This window comes from Blennius ocellaris, assembly GCF_963422515.1.
Source record: "Blennius ocellaris genome assembly, chromosome: 6".
In the NCBI taxonomy this organism is placed as follows: domain Eukaryota; kingdom Metazoa; phylum Chordata; class Actinopteri; order Blenniiformes; family Blenniidae; genus Blennius; species Blennius ocellaris.
This window is the reverse complement of record NC_137655.1, coordinates 23,322,853-23,337,651: the sequence shown is the minus strand read 5'-3', so window position 1 is coordinate 23,337,651 and position 14,799 is coordinate 23,322,853. Positions and strand designations below refer to the sequence as shown.

The following is a 14,799-nucleotide window of genomic DNA, read 5'->3' as shown; positions in this document are numbered from 1 at the left end:
GACTTCCGAATAATAATTTAAAACAGTGAATAAATATATTATATATGTAATAAATAAATATACGCTGCAGATTTTATTACGTTTAGGTCTAATCCTCTCTGTGTTCTCAGTTGTTTTTAATGTGAGACATAAAACAATCTCCAGAGTGTCTGATGGCTCTTGTTAGTGTTTTATTTATCATTTATTTCAATGTTGGAAACATCCTACCTTTGCACTTTCTGGTATCTGTTCTTTTACACTTTATGTAATATAATATTATGTTGTTATATGTCTGAACAATCACTGTTGAAAATGAGAACAAGATTGCAATGTTTAGAAAAAAATAATCAAATAAAACCTCTATTTGGGGGGGCTTTCCTAATTATGAATTATTTTAACTATTAAATAATGTTCCATATTAGTTTTAAGTCCTTTCTGTACTTTAAGAAGCCAGCCAGCAGAGGGCGCCAGACCAGGTTTTCCAGTTTCCACCTGTGCCGACTGGAACAGTGAACCTCAGGTAATTCAATAAATCTTCTGAATGTATATATTAGAATTAATTCTGTGCTACTCTTTGTTGATTTGTGTGTGATTTTAAAAAAAAATGTTTTTAATGCTTTGTCCTCCCACAGTCCATTTAAGAACAGTCAGAGGAGCTTTAAAAGAGGAGAGGAGAAGAAAGCTGAGCCCTGCAGCCCCGATGTGAACTCCTCTTCTTCGCCAAGGCCCACAGGAAAAAGTGAGACCCCAAGAGACCTGGAAAGATGGAAACCTCTTTTTCACTGCTCTCAATAATTACCCATTAATGAAATGTGCTGTCCCCACGTTGCTCTGCTCCGTCAACATCCATCGCCTTACTTAAAGGACCCATATTTCGCTATATTTCATGTTTCACAGTCCATCCTATGCTCATGTGGGATAATAATTTGGGTGATACAGTATACAACACTCAAAACCTGTGAAATTATAGCTATTTCTTGGATTGAGCTGACGTCACCTCTCATGAAACGGGTGGTTCTCAGCTCCTCTGCCTCCTCCCACCCCCTCGGTGACGTAGCCAGCAGCTCACGCTCGTAGTTGTAGTAATGTACTTACAGATCTCGGCGCCTCGTTAGAGTCTTTTATTGTGGGAATAGCAGCAGGTTTCAAGATGAGCTTCTGAGTAAGTCCAGTTTCAAAGTACCGTAGTTCTGGAAGCAGTCTTTGATGAAGTGTCGCTCGCAAACAAACAGATTCTTTGCGGAAAAGAAAAAAAAGTCCAGCCACATTTGCCGCTGTGCTTCTTCTTTCGGCAAGACAAATAGTGTGGACACATACTTGCACCCGAAAACACATTTTCTCCAAGTGGACATGATGGTGAAAACAGTTAGCGACAGCAACAAGAACAGCAGCGTTCAATGTGAAGCGAGCAGAGACTGAGATAGCGCTCCTTGGCACATTCGTGGGCGTGTCTTGTTTTGGTTTCTCCGCATGTCAATCTTCCTGGAGGCGGGGCTTCTCCAGCTCTGTGCCGTCAGCAAGGTGGTGCTGCGTCATCAAATTGAATCAACGCGTTGAGCTCCCCCACCAGTTAGAACAGAAAGATCGCTGTGAACTGAATGAAAAAAACACTTTGGGGATGTATATGAACACCAAATAGCACTCTTATGACGTTTAAAGCACAAAAAAGTCGATTTAGTATCATATGGGACCTTTAATGTTTTGCTTAACGTTGCTTTTTCCCTTTTCCCTGTTCACCCTCTTCCATTTTCCTTCCTCTCCGGCTCAGACGAGGCGACCACAAGCCCGACCGCAGACAGAGCTGCTGTGGCGAAAAAGCGTTTTACTTTACAAGGATTCAGTAACCTCAAAGCTCAGAAAGGTAACTGGAGGCTTTTTTGTCACACAACTGAACAAGTGCATTTTAACTTGATCCAAGGTTTGAATTTTGTGGATTTGAGCAGAGGCGTGTTCATATTTATGGCCGAGTGGAGGATGAGAAGTTGCAGTCAAAACATGACTCTTCTTTATCAAGAAAGCAAGTTTAACTTCAGTTTCAGTCAAGCAGAATATAGAAGGTTTGAGCAAAGGAGAAAATAAAACAAGAATTTTACACACAAAAAAAATGTCTGAATGAAATAAAACTGCAAGATTGAGCAATAAACTAAGTAGTAAGTTAAAGCTTAATGCACAATTCCTTATCAGTTTTGTTATAAATTTCCTCTTTTATCAAACGTATGTCAGGTAGCATGTTGGCGGTTTATCTATTCAACTTTACACACGTTCACCCAGGAATCTCAGAATTTGTCAAGACTGGTGAAAACGTTTACATATTTAAACATACTTGTCAGATTTTCTGTTGATATAATGTGTGACCCTAACATATTCACATTATTAGCATACACACTCTTGAACTCAGCATTGGTTTGTTTTGCCTTTTTGTTTTTTTTTGTTTTTTTAAGAACCCATTTTCAGTCTGTGTGAAGCTAAACAAAATGAGTTTAAGTGAACAGATATAAGAGGGAGGCATCTTACCATCCAACTCCTTGCAGGCTTGTGAATAAAACCCTGAGTTCATAAAGACGTGCTTCCCTCCACAGACGCCTCAACAACCGGTGGCAAATGTTTCACGTTACCTTTGATAATCCTCTCGTCGTCAGGTACTGCGGAGCTGTTAGAGTTTGATTCAAGCTGCTTGCCAGAGCTTTGCCACAGCAGACATGTTGAGTTGAGGAGAAGCACGGCTGTCTTGAGACTGAAGGAAATTGAAGCAGCGTTGTTGTATTTCAGCGAAGGCTAAATGTTTTCTATTCACACCTGTGCTTTCTCACATCAAAATGTCGCCTGTGAAATGATCAAAATCCTCCTCAGTTCAAAACCCTGACATGCAGAATCTCACTGTTGGAAATAGTTCGATTTGCTTCGTGTCCCTTCTCTGCTTCCCTGCTTTCTTAGGTTGCAAGTGCCCCTTGTGGTTGAAGCTTAAACTGCGCTCTTTCGTTAGCTTGCCTCCTTTTAGCCATTCACACTTTGTTGTTGTGGTTGCTTGTGTTTTGCCGTTGACTGTTCTCTCCTCTGTCGCTGCTGGATGGCAGGATCTCCCACCAGCCCGGATCACAAAACAAAGCGGCAGAGCGACCCCACGCCGTTCGGCTTCAAAGACGGTCAGTCCCTTCATCTCGACTCCTCCCTACCGTGTTAGCTGGTGATTGGTGCAGCCTGAGAAGCCGCCGGGGTGGGGGTGGGGGGGCGTGAATGTAGTGACATGATGGTCGTGTGTCATTGCCTCCTGTCAATGCAGATGCAGGTCCTCCTTCTCCTCCTCCTCCTCCTCTTCCTCCTCCGCTCCCCCTGAGCAGGGCCAGGTGGTTCAGCACCTCCAGTCTCTTACAGACAAAGTGGAGAGGTACACGGCCGCGAGCCGAGCGGCGACTCCGCCGCTTCACTGAAGCTAGAACCAGGCGTGGGCAATCCTGGTCCTCGAGGGCCGCAGTCCTGCACGTTTTACATGTTTCCCTGCTCAAACACACCTGTTATCATGATGAGGCTCTGCAGAAAGCTTGACAAGGAGCCACTAATTGCTGACAGCTGTATTGATGTGAGGAGACATCTAAAACCTGCAGGGCTGCGGCCCTCCAGGACCAGGATTGCCCACCCCTGAGCTAGACCCTCCCTAGAAAGTTACTATTTCTTGTTCACTTCCACCTGATGGAGTCTAGAACCTCACTGGAATGGAGGAACGATCCTCACTGTGCATGCTGCTGCTCTGTGGTGGCCCCTCCCCTCTCTCTCTCTCTCCTTCACTCTCTCCTTCACTCTCACCTTCACGCTCTCCTTCACACCCTCCTTCCTTCACTCTCTCTCCCTCTCCCTCACACTCTCCTTCCCCCTCTCCTCCAGTCTCCTTCACTCTAAAGTGACTGTTTGTCTCTTCAGGCTGGAACAAGACGTCTCTGTCACTGGACGCCTCAGAGGAGCATGACGGTTATTCCAGCGCCGAGGATCCTCTCAACTCCGACCCGGAGGAGGAAAACGGCAAGAAGCTGGTGAGTCCCCCGAGTGAGTCCTCAAGTGAGTCCCCCGAGTGAGTCCTCAAGTGAGTCCCCCGAGTGAGTCGAGGCTTTGCAACCAGGCTGCGGCTTTCAGGGGATGAACTGTGCAGCTTCTCTTGGTGGGATTGTGTTGTTTCTTTGTTTTTGCTTTATTCATTTAAATATTTCTTCTTTTCTTTCTTGGTTTTTTTTCTATTTGTGTGTTTGGAATAAAGATCTTTATTTCAAACACACAAATAGAAAAAAATGGTATATCTGAATATGTTAATTATACAGTCTATATTAAATTAACATATCACTTAAAGTCATAACTCTGGAACTGCTATAAATGTTCCAATGCATATGGTTGTGTTGACATATCTAATCAAATAGGGATTAAGTATACAGCTCCTTATGACTATGATCCAATGCACAATACAAAAATAGAATGACACTCTAATTTGAGTAGAATAATTGCAATATATCATATCAAAGTTCAACCTTGTGAACTTTGACCTTGATTTTAAGGCACTTCTGGGCGAGACATCAAGTTCATGTCAGTTGTACCTAGTGAGTCACAGTCTCAGAATCTGTCGTCCATTTGTCTCAGCGTCATTTCTAGCCATATAAGTAAGAATAATAATAAAAATATCAGCAGCCCACATTGAAACCATGTCAAATCAATGTAGGGAATTTCAACATTGAAAATGCATCATCTATACTTCATTAATTCAACAACAGGTCTTCAATTGTTGAAATAGTAACTGTAATTAAATATTGAAACAACATAGCTTTTTCAACCGCAACCAAAAATAACCAATCTGACCAAAATCCAACGTCGAATCAATGCCTTTTGCTATCTGGGAATTCATTCAATTGAATCCAGTTCAATATATAAACCCCTTTATGATCATTTCAATAAATATATATTTCAGGAAAATAGATTTGAACAAACCAAATAATATATATTTGAGTAAACCCACAGATACTTGTTTAATCCTACCCCTTCCCTAACATTCAATCTTCACCTTTTATAATCAGCCTTCTGTATTAAAAATACAGTTTTAGTTCAAAAAAACAAAAAGTAAAACAAATTTTTTTGCATAATTTATTTGTGTCAAGTAAGATTATTCCTAGTTTTTAAAGTACTTACTGATTTTCTTTTTCACATGAAGTATAAAATCCAAGTAAAGTGAATTTAATTTAGTCTTTTTATATCTTCATTCTATCCATCTGTGGTGCTTGAGGCACTGACGGCTTATGGGTAAAGATGAAAAGATTGGGGTTTTTTCTTTTTGTTATGTGGAGGAATTTAAAGAGATTGCCTCAAATTATTGAAATTATTCATATTTTATAAAAAAAAACAAAAAAACAGTGTCTTGTCGTTTTATATTTTTGAATTCAATATCGTATATCATTGTATATAGATACTAACTTTAAGTCAAATGATGTCTGCTGGGCTGTTGCTCCGCGTCCCTCCTTCAGAGTGTGGGGAAATACACGGCGGTGGCCGACTGTGACGAGGTCGGTCAGGAGCTGCAGGTGAAGAGCGGAGACTTGGTGCAGCTGGTGAAGGAGGGGGAGGACAGACAGTGGTGAGCACGCCACCGCCATACCCGCTAATCTGACAACAACACACAGCGCCGCTGCAATACTTGTTTTGTCTTAAAGGTTTGTGCGAAACTTGAATACTTCTAAGGAGGCCTGGGTACCTGCTGCTAATCTCATCGCCCTCATCGGAAAATCCAAGTCCTGTCAGTCTCTCACCAGCTCAGGTACTGCAAACCGACAACCAGAGGACGACGTCTCTCTGTTCGGGGCTTTTCAAACTATTCATTTAAGAAAGTCTTTTACAGTCTTTAATGTCTTGCATTATGTGATTGTGATTTACACCGAAACTGCAGAAAACGATGGGCAAGTACCAACAAGAAGTAATCTGCTTCTGCCACAGTACTTTTAATTAATCTTCCTGTGGAAAGAGATCCAGACTTTTCAGAACATCTGATAATCCACATGTCAATCTGTAAACATTTTATTTGTAATCTTTTGTTTATCACACTCCCCACCTGAACTGCTAAACATTTTCTGTTTGCCTGAATAAAGTTGAGGGAACTTCATTTGACCTTGGAACAGATCAAAGTGCTTTACGACAACGCACAGGAATGTTGGAACTATTATAGAACAGAAAAGACTAATGAAAACATGATTTAAAAAAACAAAACATAAGATGAAAATAGTTGCTAAATAGTAAAAAAAGCAAAGTTAAGATTCCTTTATTTCTCAAGAAATTTGTTCCAGATATTTAATTCATCACATTTAATACATTTCTGGGAACAGAAAACAAGTCTGGACATTTCTTGACATGAAGAAGGACCAATGAGCCTAAAAACAGTTTTAAAACGGTTCTTTGCTCTTTGGTTAATATTAGCATTAGACTAGAGACATGCTCAGTAACTATTTCACTGAACTCCTGAGGACGAGCGCCTCATTAATCCAGAACTAACTCATTTACACGACAACGAATACGAGTGTATCCGCAAAGCTTTCTTTACTTTTAGGGGTCCGTTTACACGACACCTGTGTGCGGGTCCCGTGTTTTTATCCTGGCTCTCAAGATGGAAAGACTCTTTCAGGGTCACAATTCCCTCTTACAGAGACTGCCGGAGGCTATTGAGCCTGTTACTGCTCAGGCGCATCCCTCCTCCCTCCCCTCCTGTTGACAATGGCTCCTTCCGCTCATCCACTTGTAAACAAACATGGCCGACCCGCAGTGGTTTGACTCGCGGTCTGTATTCTTGTTTTATCATTCAGATCAGTAGTTTTATATTTGAGACTCACCCGATAGCACCTGATGCATAGTCAGTCGGCTTCTCTCGATTCTGTTCACATGTATTCTTCTCTGCACACACGTCTGTGTAGTTTCATTACAAAATCAAGCCACAGTGCCCTCCAGTGGCCCGGCATGCTAACTACATCATTGTCAGTGTGTCCGCTGCTGCAGTGTAAACACACTAATTTATTTAACGGATTAGGTGTTGTCACATGAAACGTTGTTGTGCAAACAGGGCCTAAGTAATCCTGTCAGGAATATGAAAGATCTCCAAATGTGAGTAACACCGACTTCAGACTTGACAGAGCAGATATGAAGCATGAACACGCCTAACGTACGTCATAGAGTTTTTCGTTCTGTTATAACCTGTGGATATGGAGAGAGATGAGAAAACCCATGTGTGCACATGGAGAACACAACACGCAATATTATTGTGCAACATTTGCATTGCTCGTGTGCGGTTTGTCTTTTTGGTTGCGGCGCTTCATTTTTCAGGATATAAGAGGTATTTTGCAGTGAGTGAAGTATTTTGATCAAACCAGCCTAGTTTGCAAAATTGTGTTTCAGCAAATGGAGAAAAAATAAATAAATAAAACTGTCACGTGTGGCTGACGATGGTTTCGTGTGTTTTCCTGCAGAAGGCAGCGGCTTGGGAAACCTCAGCACGTCGTCCAGCTGCAGTGAAACCTACACCAGCTTCACCGACATCAAGGCCTGACCCGCCGCTCGTCTTCTCACCATTTCACTGCCCTCCTCTACGCCAACGTCACACACTGGTGTATGGCCAACATCAGTACTCCTTTGACTTTTCCACGGAAAGCCGTATTTTTTCATTATTTTCTATTGGTGCACATGCAACGCCGTCGGCACGAGCGGATTAAAATGAGCCGACTTCACAGTTTAGTGATCTCCTTCTCGTCACAGTCATGTCAGTTTATTTTGTACACAAACAGGAAGGGCGCGATTACAAGGGAGCAGATGTATGAACGGGGCAGCAGGACTGATCTCAGTTAATGCATCTCTTTATGTTTGTATAAGGGAAATATTTTTGATGTCGAGCACGCAACGGACAGGCACATCTGCACTCACCGACCCGTGTAGGTTGTTTATAATCCAGCTGTTACTGTGAATAATACAGGAGGAGAGTATTAGTAGGGCTGATTCAGTCCGAATGAATGTTATTTAAGGTTCACCTACCTGTCTTCTTCTTCTTTTCATCTCATCTTGTTAATTTATTTGTAAAAAAAAAGAAAAGTATAGTATATGAACATATATGCCACTGTTTGTTCCTCCTGATGTCTTCTTTACTCGCCGCCCTCCTGTCCTCCTGTCTGTCATTAAAAACCTGTCCTGACTGTGTGTGAGACTGTCCTTTCTCATCTTTGTAGACACTACAAGTTAAAACTGTTTCTCCGTCTGTATAGTAATAACTCATCGCCCTCACAGCGACCAGATCCTGAATGTAGACGCTGTCTATTAACGTCTGCCTGTTAGAAACTGGTAATGAAGATCTATTGTACAGTAAGTATGGTGATGTCACGGTTTTGTGACTTAGTTTTGTTTCTTTTCTTCTTTTTTTTTCTACATAAACGACTTGTGATAATTTGATCACTGCCTTTGTTTTGTGTGTATGATTTCACAGACTTGTTGCAATCTGCTTGCACTGAAATGTGCTCATATCTCTCTCCTCTCCGGAGAGTTACGCAGAAAACTGCAGGATATACAGTACAGACCAAAAGTTTGGACACACCTTCTCATTCAAAGAGTTTTCTTTATTTTCCTGACTATGAAAATTGTAGATTCACACTGAAGGCATCAAAACTATGAATTAACACATGTGGAATTATATACTTAACAAAAACGTTTGAAACAACTGAAAATATGTCTTATATTCTAGGTTCTTCAAAGTAGCCACCTTTTGCTTTGATTACTGCTTCGCACACTCTTGGCATTCTCTTGATGAGCTTCAAGAGGTCGTCACCTGAAATGGTCTTCCAACATTCTTGAATGACTTCCCAGAGATTCTTAGCACTTGTTGGCCCTTTTGCCTTCACTCTGCGGTCCAGCTCAGCCCAAACATCTGGATTGGGTTCAGGTCTGGTGACTGTGGAGGCCAGGTCATCTGGCGCAGCACCCCATCACTCTCCTTCTTGGTCAAATAGCCCTGACACAGCCTGGAGGTGTTTGAGGTCATTGTCCTGTTGAAAAATAAATGATGGTCCAACTAAACGCAAACCGGATGGAATAGCATGCCGCTGCAAGATGCTGTGGCGCCATGCTGGTTCAGTAGGCCTTCACTTTTGAATAAATCCCCAACAGTGTCACCAGCAAAGCCCCCCCCACACCATCACACCTCCTCCTCCATGCTTCACGGGGGGAACCAGGCATGTAGAGTCCATCGTTCACCTTTTCCGCGTCGCACAAAGACACGGTGGTTGGAACCAAAGATCTCAGATTTGGACTCATCAGACCAAAGCACAGATTTGCACTGCTCTAATGTCCATTCCTTGTGTTCTTTAGCCCAAACAAGTCTCTTCTGCTTGTTGCCTGTCCTTAGCAGTGGTTTCCTAGCAGCTATTCTTCCATGAAGGACTGATTCACACAGTCTCCTCTTAACAGTTGTTCTAGAGACGTGTCTGCTGCTAGAACTCTGTGTGGCTTTGACCTGCTCTCTAATCTGAGCTGCTGTTAACCTGCCATTTCTGAGGCTGGTGACTGATGAACTGATCCTCCGCAGCAGAGGTGACTCTTGGTCTTCCTTTCCTGGGCCGGTCCTCATGTGAGCCACTTTCTTTGTAGCGCTTGATGGTTTTTTGCGACTGCACTTAGGGACACTTTCACAGTTTTCCCAATTTTTCGGACTGACTGACCTTCATTTCTTAATGAACCCAGTTTGATCTGGGTGTATGTATGATGTGGGGTGTATTTTTTTCTATTCTGCTTGCTAATGTTTTACTAATTATTTTAAAGGTATAGTAGAGGATTTTCTTCTTCCGGGTGGATCATCAAAATAACTGGTCCTCCCAATTGTCAATCATTCTGGTGATTTATGACGTAAGCCCGCCGTACGTGCTCGTCCCTGCGTGCAGCTCACTCCACACGGTTCTCATCATGCCGGTGGCCGACCCGACGCATTATTCTCGGACATTTTTACACAGTTTCACCCCCTCTGGTGCAAATCTTCTTGTAAAGTGAGCTTATGTGAGCGATGCCGACTTGTGACTTGTAAACAGAGCGTGCACGAGGAGAATTGGGCTCGTGCATGTCTCTCGCACGCGTTTTAGTAGGCGTTCCGTCCCGGGAGCAGGTACAGCGTTGCGCATGCGCATTTTTTTCAAACGGTGGAGAGGGCGGTTCTTTCCTAAAATTCCTGAAAATCCTCCTGTATACCTTTAAGATCTACATTGATTAGTGATATCGGGCGATAGCTAGATGAAAGTGTAGAATCTTTATCCGGTTTAAGAGGAAGATTGATATTTGCACAGTTCATATGTGGGGGGAGAGATGAAGATTCTTTAATCTCAACTATTCTAAAAAAAAATTGTTGAGAGTAAAGGCCAAAATTCTTTGTAAAATCCTGGAGTCCTTTACCATCAGGCTGTGCTGGAGAGCTTCGTGCAGTTCTTCTACTGAGATGGAAGCTTCTCTGCGTTGGATCTGTTCATCTTTTAATTTTGGGAGGTCAACTGTGCTCAGAAGGTTCTCTGTTTCAGATTGTGAGGGATCAATTTGTGAAGAGTAAAGTTTTGTGTAAAATTCTGTGAAAGTAGTCTTTATTTCCTGAGGGTCACAAGTGATTTCACCATTTTGAGTTTTAACTTTAGGGATTGTACACTTTTCTTTATTTCATTTTAACTGATTGGCTAAGACTTTGCTGGATTTATTGCCACAAAATTCCTACAGTGTGGAAAAAGGTCTTTGTACTCCCTCTTCTGACTCCCTCTTGGACTCTTTCATTTAAGACTATTTGTCTTACGTGAAGTTAAAATGTGAGATATTGAATTCACTTCTTTGAACTAACTGTGAGAGATCAAGTTTTGGTGATTCAGAACAAGAGAACACTTTATGCGAATGTTTAGTCGTTTTAAAGTCGCTCCTCTGACCTGAGGCAGACTGAGGCCATACATTAGAGGGTTACTAACAGGAGGAATGGCCAGGAACTCTATAGATAAGAGAATGATGACAGCAGGATGATTTTCATTGGGCTTTAAACGACTGAAGAAAAGCTCACAGAAATACGACAAAGAATAGATTATAAATGTCAAAATGTGAGGCAGACAGGTTTGTAAGGCCTTTCCTCTGACTTCAGATGAGCTCCTCTTGCAAACGATCAGAATACGCAGGTACGTGTACAGGACAAAGGCAATGGGGATGAAAATATTAGATGTTGAAAGAAAGTAACCTTCTGTCCTGTTTGCGGTCGTGTCCACGCAGGTGAGCACCGAGACGTTCACACAGAAAATCCTGTGCAGTTTGTACCGGCAAAGAGGCAAAACACCCCCCAAAACAACACAACTAGTTGCCTACAGCAAATGCTGGCAAGCCCACAGCCAGAACTATAAGACCCACAACAACATTAAATGTGATTTTACTGCGATAGTGTAAAGACTGAGAAATGACAACGTGTCTATCGTAAGCCATGATGCAGAGAATCATCATTTCAGTGGATGCGTCACTGTAAATCACATAAACCTGGCCCAAAAAAGACAGGCGTGAGATGAAGTGAGTGTCGGACAGCAGGTCCATGAGGAACCTGGGGAAGAAGCCGGAGGAGCCGAACAGGGAGTTAAAACACAGACAGCAGATGAAAATGTACATAGGCTGATGCAGAGACTTCTTCAGGCTGACTATGAGGATGACGACGGTGTTAGCAGAGATTATTATAATGTAGATCAATAGACTTATCGTGAAAAACAGATAATTCATGGGCCCATAATCTCAATAAAGGGTAAACTCAAAATAGTCATAATCTGAGCTGCTGTTCTTCAAGTCTGAACAAGAAACAGGTCAAGTTTAAACAAAGTTTAAAGTTTGAGGCGACAGGTAAGACTTTGAGCAAACAACAAAGGCCTAGATACAATCCATCATTTAAACAGAGCACTGGATTAATGCACACATTTAAGATGCAAAAGCTGCACATTTCAGACACAAAAACAGCTCCTCAATGTTTTCAGTGGAACAGAGGAATCTTATGTAATTCAAAAACATGTAGGCATACATTAGACACAGGTGGAAATACATTTCATTTGAAAGTTGCTTGAACAACCCAACATTTCTCATTGGGAAGTCTTAATGTGTTTAGATACAGAGAAAATAAAAACTCATTTTATAGCACACAGTATTTAAAACATGCAAAATATCATGAGAATTCACTGCAGATAAACCGATCAAACGTCCACACCTTAAGTTAAACAGGCATGAAAACAAGCAGGGACATCATCCAGACTGCTGCATCTTTGATCCTGTTCTGCTGTAGCAATGGAAGCAGCTCCACACTGGAAGAGACTCTGAAGGGAATGAGACTGATGATAACTTTAAACAAAACAAAAACAAAATCGTGTCTCATGTACTGATCCACTGAGGGGAGCCCACAGTGGTGTTAATGAACACAGACGTCCCAGTTTGAGTCTCCATAGTCTCTATTCTTTGTGGATTTTACATCTTTTCACCTTCGCCAGTGAAATTTGGGGCAAAGGTTATATTTTATATAAATGCAATACTTTTGTTTTTGCTCAAGCTGCTGAACTTAAAGATAGAAAACATTTTTGCTCCCATTTTTCATGAGCTGAACTCAAAGATACAAAACATTTTCTATAAACACAAAAGACCTATTTCCCTCAAATATTAAAATATTGTTATTGGGCCCGGAATCCATGCTCTCCCCCAAGCAGTTCTCCCCCAAGAGAACAGACTGCAAGAACAATGTGGAAATAATAAAACAGTGGGGGGGGGGGGGGGGGGCAACCTGAGAGGGCTTGTGGGAAAGGAAAAGCCCCATTATTGGTCAAGCCCGACCCGGACACAGTAGGTGTCTGAAATGCAACTTGGTTAAACCCAGCTCACAGCCAACTGCCCCCCCGCTTCTCAACCTGGTCTCCAAGCAGAGAGCACGTCTCTGCAGCATCCAGGTCAAGAGAGCACAAAGTGATTCACAAGAACCAAACCACGGTTCAGCCCACTGGCGAGCAGAACACATTGTTTGGACTATCCTTTTTCGTTTTGTGGATCCTGGGAGCCAGACGCGATTTCTGCCCCACTATAGGTGGGCGTGGATGTACCCACTAGGAATGTCCATTGACATTCCTCCATTAAAGGCCTAGTGAAATGTAAAACACTACTTTGCAAAAACAATAGTTGGGCTACTACTTATAAGGTTTCTCCGACTCTGCCCCACCACTGTTGTCGCATAACAAAGTTATTTGAATTTTGAATCTCCAACCGAGGAAGTCAGGGGAATCCTTCTTCTTGAGTGTGACGTCAAGAGTTGTGCAGATCTCGATCTGTTGTGTTTACATTGGCTTGTTTCCCTCTTAAATATTGAAGAACACTTTAACAGTGTTTTGAAGTTACAGTCGGCGTTTTATGAGCCTTGACGAAAGATTGAGCATGGAAGAGACCCGAGAGAGGAGAAAAGGAGCACAGGCGGCGGGAGCGGCTAGCCGTTAGCTCGGGCGGTTAGTAGACGATCAAGTAATACCTGGACTCATCTTCGGTGATTCAGCGCAGTCGGAAAAGCGCTTCAACATGATCCACGAAGCCGGGTCGTTCTTCCAAAAGTCAGGAAGCCTCAAAGCCGCGGTGTAAACTGACGGCTGCTGAGGCTGAGGAGACGAGGACGAATGGAGGACGAAGCGTCTTCTGCTTCCTCAAACATGTTCAAAACGGGGTCACCGATGGCAGAACGACCCATTCTGTGTCTTCTTCATCAATCACTGGATTTGAAATGCCCGATGATGATGAAATATCGTTAAATTCAGCCTCTTCGTCGTCAAAACTCTGATCCTCCATAATGTAAACACAACTTTGGCGTGTGCACATCTAGTGACATCACTCTATTATTGTCAGAAGCTCAGCAGCGAAAATACCACTGCTTATCGGCTATTTTATCGCAGATTGCCATGTTTTAACATTTTACCCTCGGACCAATTGGCATAAAAAATGTCCCGAGAAGCGACAGTCAGAGTGTTTTGGAGGTCGAATTTTCATTTCACTAGGACTTTAAGACCCAGTTTACACAACAACATTTTAAAGTGAAAACACAAGACCTTCGTAGCCTATTGGGAGTCCAGTTACTCAACCTTTGTGCTTGGAGTCACAGAAAATGCAGCTTTATGAAAATGGTAGAACTTTTGAGAAGGCTCAGACTCTCTGTCGATGGGCGAAAAGACAACTTCTTGGCTTCTTGATTGCAGCACCTCCATTAGGCCACCCTACAAATTTCAGCACATGTGAACAAACTTGTTCGCATGCTAATTCGCATGCTACGCTAACACCGTGCTAACACTGCGGTATCATAACGGTGGCTTACGGGCGCCGACATATTCGTTTGCGGTAGTCGACATACTTGTTTTTGGCCACCGCCATACGTGTATGTGGTCGCCGCCATATTTAAAAGGACAACTGACGTCAGTGCTTAACTTACGTCACGGTTTCATGGGTCATGTTCAGTTTGAAGAAGCACAAGTACACTGTAGGAACATCCAGGTAGATATAATGTGAATAAAGCTCAGAGAGTGTCTATAAGGTCCAGAGCCAAGTGGATTGAAGAGGGAGAACCCCCCCCCCCCCATCATATTACATATTCAATTTATAAAAACACTGCAGAGAAAAAAAAATCACTCATGATGAATGTGGAAGAATGTTTTGAACAAAAAGTATAATGAAGGAGGGTTTGAGTTTCTTTATCAACCTGTATGCATCTTCTTAAGAAAATGCTGAATCACTTTTCAATTACATAAATGATCTGATTCTCGTAAACAA

At 42.4% G+C, this 14,799-nt stretch overlaps 2 protein-coding genes across 2 annotated transcripts in view; one reads left to right on the top strand and one right to left on the bottom strand.

The window, feature by feature from the left end:
* Nucleotides 1–7,537, top strand: part of mcf2lb (mcf.2 cell line derived transforming sequence-like b) — a gene marked incomplete at both ends in the record, with an annotated part of 39,019 nt that extends 31,482 nt beyond the window's left edge. The window contains 9 exons of the mRNA XM_080498542.1: nt 427–499; nt 612–718; nt 1,748–1,840; nt 3,054–3,122; nt 3,260–3,364; nt 3,895–4,004; nt 5,475–5,584; nt 5,661–5,764; nt 7,458–7,537. Of these exons, the coding sequence (XP_080354668.1) occupies nt 427–499; nt 612–718; nt 1,748–1,840; nt 3,054–3,122; nt 3,260–3,364; nt 3,895–4,004; nt 5,475–5,584; nt 5,661–5,764; nt 7,458–7,537 (851 nt within the window). The remainder of the gene's footprint in view (nt 1–426; nt 500–611; nt 719–1,747; nt 1,841–3,053; nt 3,123–3,259; nt 3,365–3,894; nt 4,005–5,474; nt 5,585–5,660; nt 5,765–7,457) is intronic.
* Nucleotides 7,538–9,491: 1,954 nt separating this feature from the next.
* On the bottom strand, nt 9,492–14,403 carry LOC308131729 (olfactory receptor 51E1-like; the record flags this gene model as incomplete). Its single annotated transcript, XM_080498558.1, has 4 exons — nt 9,492–9,638; nt 10,923–11,229; nt 11,528–11,719; nt 14,348–14,403. 4 exons carry the CDS (start codon nt 14,401–14,403, stop codon nt 9,492–9,494), a joined length of 702 nt encoding a protein of 233 aa, XP_080354684.1.
* Nucleotides 14,404–14,799: the final 396 nt, after the last annotated feature.